Source organism: Saprolegnia parasitica, assembly GCF_000151545.1.
Source record: "Saprolegnia parasitica CBS 223.65 unplaced genomic scaffold supercont2.16, whole genome shotgun sequence".
NCBI lineage: Eukaryota > Oomycota > Saprolegniomycetes > Saprolegniales > Saprolegniaceae > Saprolegnia > Saprolegnia parasitica.
The window spans coordinates 31,955-39,033 of NW_012156410.1; the positions used below are offsets into that span (position 1 = coordinate 31,955).

Here is a 7,079-nt window from a genome sequence, read left to right on the forward strand (position 1 = left end):
TCTTGGATCGGCGTCCCGAGTACAAGCATTGCACCATGGTGCAGAAGCGCTGCGGGAGACCCCACTTGCGGAGCACCGCGAGCAAGTAGCCGTGGTCGACGCGGTCAAAAGCTTTTCAAAGTCGAGGAGCGCGATGGCTGCCTCGGGCTGGTAGCGGCGGGCGTACTCAAGCAGACCTTCTAGCCGCTCAATGTTGTGCATGATCGAGCGTCCTCGGATGAAGCCGTTCATGCAGCGGCTGGGTCCTGTCCAGAGCATTCAACTTTTGGTACGTGTCGACATCGCCCCGTTAACCGTGCGCTGCGTCAACGGTGGACTTTGGTCGCTTATTCCACCCCTTTTACTGTATTTTCAGCTCAGTTTACCGACTTTCAATCCCAACGACGTGCAAATCAGATTGCCCGGCTCAACATGTGTTCTAGGAAGCACGTTACGGCCATTTGGAACACGGTCTGATTGGTGCAAACTCAGATTGGACGGAGCCCGTCTTTCCTGGAGCAGATTCTGAGTACACTTGCTGCGATGACCGTCGATAGCTCATTTTCCAATTTCCATCGTCATGGTCCGCTCGTTTGCTGCTGTCGCGGCCTTTGCCGCCTACCTCGTGGCCGCCGACGCCGCCAACGCCGCGTCAACGCTCCAGCACAAGAACACGATCTTGGAGCGCCTCCAGCTCGACGGCCAGCTCGAGGCCGGCCTCCCGGACCTCTATTTTGACAAGCAGATCCTTGACCACGGCCACGACAACTGCGGTGGCAACACGACGGCGTACTGGAAGCAGCGGTACCACGTCAACGACGAGTTCTACGGCGGCGCCGGGTCGCCCGTGTTCCTCTACATCCACGGCGAGAACGTCGCCGAGCCCGCGTACATTACGAGCAAGGGCATGCACGTTGTCAAGATGGCGCAGACGCACAAGGCGCTCCTCGTGGCGCTCGAGCACCGCTTCTACGGCAAGTCCCAGCCGACCGCCGACATGAGCGACGAGAACCTCCAGTACCTCTCGGCCGACAACGCCATCGGTGACATTGCGACCTTCCAGGACTTCTTTGTCGGCAACCGCAACATCTCGGCGGCGTCACCGTGGGTCGCCTTTGGCGGCAGCTACCCCGGTATGCTCGCGGCCTGGACCAAGCTCCAGCTGCCCAAGCGCTTCGTCGGCTCGGTCGCAAGCTCGGCGCCGATCGACCTCGTCGCCGACTTCCACCAGTACGCCGACATTGTCGCTCGCGGCCTCAAGCAGTACGGCGGCGACGAGTGCCTCAACACGCTCCGCGAGGGCCTCAAGCAGGTGCACGCGCTCGTCGAGTCCAAGGACGCGGCCGACGCCGCGACGTTCAAGAAGCTCTTCAAGCCGTGCACGGCGTTCGGCTCGGAGATGGACAAGATGCTCTTCGAGCAGTCCCTCATGGGCACGTACCAGGGCTTTGCGCAGGGCAACGACTACGAAAAGTACGCGCTCAAGCAGGCCTGCGCCGACTTGACGGCCAACAACGGCCTGACGCCGCTCGAGAAGGTCGCCAAGATCAACCAGCTCTCGTGGAACCCGGATACGCCGGACGACAACTGCTCGGCGAGCGACTACATCAACCAGTACGTGATCTGGCTCAAGAAGACCGAGACAGACACTGTCAACATTTACCGCCAATGGACCTACCAGACGTGCGCCGAGTTTGGCTTTGGCCAGACGGGCCTCACGTCTACGTCGCCCTTCTCGGAGCTCAAGTACCTCAGCGCCAAGAACGTCTACTACCAGCTCTGCAAGGACGTGTACGGTATTGAAAATTCGGACGCGCGCATCGCGGCCAAGATGGCGACCTTCCACGGCCTCGATATCAACGTCGAGAACGTCATCTTCCCCAGCGGCACGCTCGACCCGTGGTCGGCCCTCGCCCCCGACAACTCGACGCACCTCGCCAACCCCAAGTCCAAGGTCGTCTATATCGAAGGCACGTCGCACTGTGCCGACATGAGCGCGCCGCGCCCGGCGGACTCGGGCCACATGGTCTGGGCCCACCAGCAAATCGAAGCCGCCGTTGCCAGCTACGTCGGCAAGTAAGCGTTTCAAGTAGCGTGGATACTCACCCATACGTGGTTGAAAAATATATAAGTTTCAAGTTTAGGACACTTTTGTTTGGTAGAAACTGCCTCGCCCACCACCAGGCAAGACAGCAATACACAGTACTGGACCGACTCCGTTCTCGTGGCCGAAGTTGCGCGCCACGGCTGTCTGGCGTCTTGTAATCGGCGCACCACGCGCACCTCCAACATGCTACCCGCATGCTTGGTCGATGACAAGGATTGTTGCTGCGTCTGCCTGCAGTGCGCGAATGCTGTGGTCTTGGTCGACGACGACACTACTTGGAAATGGCACACGGCGCGACGTTCGGAGGTAAACCGTCGCGTTATCTCGGAGCGCATATCCGGCAAGCTCGACGACGCGGAGCGCGAGTACCATGACGTAGAGGATGCGCACGCCGATGGCCATCAAGCGAAGGGTCGGCAGGTAGAAAGGCCGCAGGATCCAAGCCGGGCGTGAGCGCGCTGTGGCTACCACAGCATTAGTGCTCAGCGTCGTACGATGACGCCCAGAGCCTCGAGTGTCTGCGTTAGACGAGCACGGACGATGGCGTCGGCGCCGGTCTCGTTTTGCTTGCCATCACTTGCTGGAATCTGGAATGGCACCGTATCCGGAAGTGCCGGATACGCAAGCAGCAACTGCTTGATGAGCTATTTCAACGAGGTAGACACGAGTTGACGCTCGAGGTCACACAAGTCTGCGTGCAGGAGCTAGCCGCCAGCGCGATGGACGTGCGTCTTTTCTTTGAGAACGTCCCAAATAAACGGCAATATTGACCGTATATCTTGCGAAGACACTTGTGTCGGAGGATATTCTAGCATCAAGGACACCAAAGACTTCAGTTTAAGCCGTTGGCAGCATGATCTTGTGCAGCATCGTGTCCCTAAGCCCATGAACGCCCGGTAGGCTATGCAGTGTGGTCGGCTACAACCTCCAGCACGATCAAGCGACCCGTTCATTAGATTTGGCGTTCGCCATGATTTGCCAATAATAACCACATTTGGACGCTGCGAGCCACCGCTGGCTCGCGAGATTGACCAAATCAAGTTTGAAAAGAAATCGCCTATACTTGCCTGGATGATAAAGACCACTTTGGGGCGTCCGAAATGCTATGCGGCGGCATCATCCGAGCTCTGTAGCAAGAGAATTGGACGAGGGCGTGGCGTCGCTTCTGATATACTATTTCGATGCTTAGATAAATGTTATAGTGTATGCATCCAAATACTGTACGCTTTTGCAAACGGCGTCTTATCGCGTGCGTCAGCCTTCATGACGCAATGCAGCATGCTCGCCAACATCTATTAAGAGAGTTTACGTGCTTGGCTTCCGAAGGAAAACGTAATTTCACCTGAATTTGCATGCGTTAATCTGCCAAAATCGAGCCTCGGCAACTCCGCGGCGCTGTGAAAGCTCGAGCAACAATGGTGCCACCAACGCTGGTCGCAGACCGACTCAACATACATGACCAACTGTGGAGGGTAGACTCGAGGTCATTGGAGTCCTCGAGCTAGGCGCGCGCAATGTGTGTAGCTGGACGTTGAAATCGCCACTTTGAAAAACAACTCTACGGATTCGCTTGTGTTCGCCGCGTTTGGCATCGGATTTGTCTTGCACATTATACTGTGCGACTGTCGAGAGGCAGGAGCCGGCGCTGGTGGGTCTGTGGGTCCGTGAGCACGTGATCGTAGGTTCGTGGTGCGTCGTACACTATTTCACTGGTTTGGCCTGGCTCGCAATGTATCGAAATACTGTAATCGATAGCGTAGTTGCGGTGTTTTTAGTCAATCGCTAAAACGTAACCAAGTCCTTCGTATCCCAACCTCGTAATGGCGTGTACAAATCTGCAATAGCAGAGCGTCGACCACGGTGCTCAGCGTGACGCTCACTGCGCCGAGAGGAAGCGCGATCGCTCGCCACTAGGTCAATGCGTCGCGCGCTCGTTCCAGCCAACCCTTGTGACAGTACTTCGGTACACTGCGTCGTACTGCAGCACTTGTGACGCAGAGATCGCATGTCCAAACCATCTCGCTGCCATCATGATGCTGCGCTACGTGCTAGCACAAGCCCACCATCAACATGCGTGAAATCTAACGCAGCGTCTTTTGGGTACTCGCGGAAAGCACGAGGCGCGTCGTGGTCAAGTCGACGACCACCACAAAGTCCTCTTGGTGCCACCGCTTGGTGCATCAACGTCACCTTGAAGCGCACATGCTCGGCGACGCTGTCCAATGCAGCGCTAGCAGCCTGGCCTAGTGCATGACAATATCGCAGCATTTGGGCTGCTTCTGGCGTCAGCAGGCTGCAGACCGTGGTAGCAGTACCTGGTCACTGTACTCGGCCGGCGCGACGCGCTGTGAGCTTGTAGCCAGATGCGCAGAGACGTACGCTGGCAGCGAGGGCCTGCGCGAGCACCAATGGCCACGCTCGGGCAGCGCGCTCGGGCCTGCCTGCTGGCAAAACCGTATCCGGAATACCAGATACGCTTGCACACGCTGCTGTGAGAAATAGGTGCAGTAGACTTTTTCACGTGTGAAATACAAAAAGAGCACCAGAAACGTTTTCTGCACCCGATCACGTAGCTCATGGCCGTAGGCTACGATTCTGCCACGAACGCCACGGGTGTAAACACTAGGGTCGATGTGTCCGGTCTCATCTTGTTTGAGATTTCTGCAAGCACGCAGCGTGTATCACTCAAGTCCTCGCGGTTCGTTGCTGTTCCCAAAGCAGCAAAGTCATGGCTGGTCTGGGTCCGCACAAAACCATTTTTGGAGGGTGCTACGGTACACTTGCCGTGGATCCTTGAAGTGAGTCTGTATCTTAGCATCTCGGATTGCACGGTGCAGTGTACTGCTGCAGCCACAACGGACGCATGTCACGATGCCAAGGGAGCACCTTTTGCCAAATAGATAATGGACGTGGCTTCCGCGGCCCATGTCATGTAGCAGCCCTCGTGAAGGACGATACACTGATCACCTCTCGCCTTTCTCGACCGGCGAGCCTCCATCTGAGAACGTCAGAGCTCAAGAGTGTTGATCACGTGGCTGTAAGCTTCAAGATTTGATGGTGAAACCATGCGACTGCACCGTGGACGTGGCCACAGAAAACGTTGAGGCTGCAGCCAGAGCCTCCACCGGCTCTCTCCATCTTCTTCGTTGATCGCGATAGGGCTCGTTTCCACCGTCACCGCTCCCACAAACCTCCAAACCTCTCAACTGTAGCTCTCCGATAGCTCTAGACAGCTTTGTTTGCCTTGCCAGTAGCGTTTCTTCAGCTGGATACGAAGCGTCGACCACGCCAACCTCACCAACCAGAGCTGCGAGGAGGACTGAGACGTGATGTACCGTAGTACTCTGACGAATACACGTGGGCATCCCAAGCTCGGACCATATCGTGACCGTATAAGACGATGGTGGGTACCCACACGTGGTCTCCGTCGCAGGATCTTTCGCGCGTCTTGCTTGGAGGACGCCACGATCCACCCGTCTAGCTCACCCGTGTGTGGATAATACTGTCGACATTTTTCTACGTGCTTGTGCAATCGGATCCAAGAATCGACTGGATCCGACAAGCGGGCGTGTGATGCTTCCAGAGAACAGATGTTGCATTATCAGAATCCATGCTGCGACAATGATACGAGCGTGTGGGTACATGACCTCCTCACAAAGCCCAGGCGCAATGCATCAGTGTTCCTTTTGCCCTCTGCCCCGCAGCCACACCAAATCCAATGCGGTCCGCGCAGAACAGCGTCGTGTCCGAGTACAAGGTCGCGGCGACGCCCAAGTGGAACGACGAGAACGCCGACGATGCTGTCGCCAACGAAGCCAAGCACGCGGCCGAGTTTGAGGTCATTACGTCGGGTCTCGAGCATCCGCAGGTGACGATCAAGTCGCTCGTCGTCGGCACGATCATGGGCACGTTCACGAGCGTCCTCGCCATGTACTACAGCCTCAAGCTCGGCGTCACGCCGTCGCTCAACGTGCTCTCGGGCATCGGTGGCTTCATGCTCTGCCGCGCCTTGATGAAGACGCAGTTCTTTGGCAAGCACTTTACCGTCCAGGAGAACGTCGTTATCCAGACGTGCGCGGTCGCGTGCATGAGTTTGGCGAGCCAGGCCGGGTTTGGCTCGGGTATCCTCGGCCTCACGGAGAACGTCTTCCTCATCATGGGCAACACGACGTACGCGGGCAACCTCGCCTCGGATGTCATCGATTTTACGTGGCTCCGCTCGTTTGGGTGGTGCGCGAGCATCGCTCTCTTTGGCTTCTTCATCTCGTTCCCGCTCCGCCGCAAGTTTATCATCGAGATGCGCCTCCTCTTCCCGAGCGGTACGGCCACCGCGGTCATGATCAAGACGCTCCACACGTCCAAGGAGGCCGTCGAGTACCAATGGAACGTGCTCCTCAAGTCGGGCGTGTTTGCGTACGTCTGGAGCATCTTTGTGTTTTGCTTCAACGGCCTCGGCGAGTTCCCGATCTTTGGCGAGAAGGCCGCGGGCTTTACGTGGATTCTCGACTTCGCACCCGGCACCTTTGCCATCAGCTTGATGCTGCCGTTCCGCGTCATGTACTCGATGTTCCTCGGCAACATCATCACGTGGGGCATCCTCATGCCGGTGCTCAAGGCCCAGAAGCTCGGCGTCTGGTTTGAGAGCGAGGGCGCGGCCGGGCTCAAGGCCTACTACACGTTCACGGCCGTCGCCATCATCTGCGTCGACGCGCTCTACAGCATCGTCAAGATGGGCATCATCATCGGCAAGTCGTGGTCGGCCAAGAATGACGAGCCCAAGACGCTTTCCGAGGTGGACGACAAGGAAAGCGAAAACGACGTGCTCTCCAAGGCCCAGCGCCAGGCGTACCTCGACAAGATCTTCGAGTCGGCGCACATCCCGACGTGGTCGTGGGTCGGTGGGCTCATCGTGTTCGCTACCGTGTCCGTCGTCGTCATCTCGCTCATGTTTGAGACCGTCAAGTGGTACAAGGTGCTCGTGTGCTGCCTCCTC

The 7,079-nt window shown here is 57.5% G+C and overlaps 2 protein-coding genes across 2 annotated transcripts in view; both read left to right on the forward strand.

Moving 5' to 3' along the window:
• Positions 1-559: 559 nt before the first annotated feature.
• SPRG_04843 (hypothetical protein) lies at positions 560-2,124 on the forward strand (the record flags this gene model as incomplete). Its single annotated transcript, XM_012343987.1, has 1 exon — positions 560-2,124. One exon carries the CDS (start codon positions 560-562, stop codon positions 2,057-2,059), a length of 1,500 nt encoding a protein of 499 aa, XP_012199377.1. The 3' UTR covers positions 2,060-2,124.
• A 3,680-nt stretch (positions 2,125-5,804) lies between these two features.
• The window catches only part of SPRG_19687 (hypothetical protein), a gene marked incomplete at both ends in the record, with an annotated part of 2,037 nt that continues 762 nt past the window's right edge, over positions 5,805-7,079 (forward strand). Inside the window, one exon of the mRNA XM_012344124.1 lies at positions 5,805-7,058. Coding sequence (XP_012199514.1) covers positions 5,805-7,058 — 1,254 coding nt within the window. The remainder of the gene's footprint in view (positions 7,059-7,079) is intronic.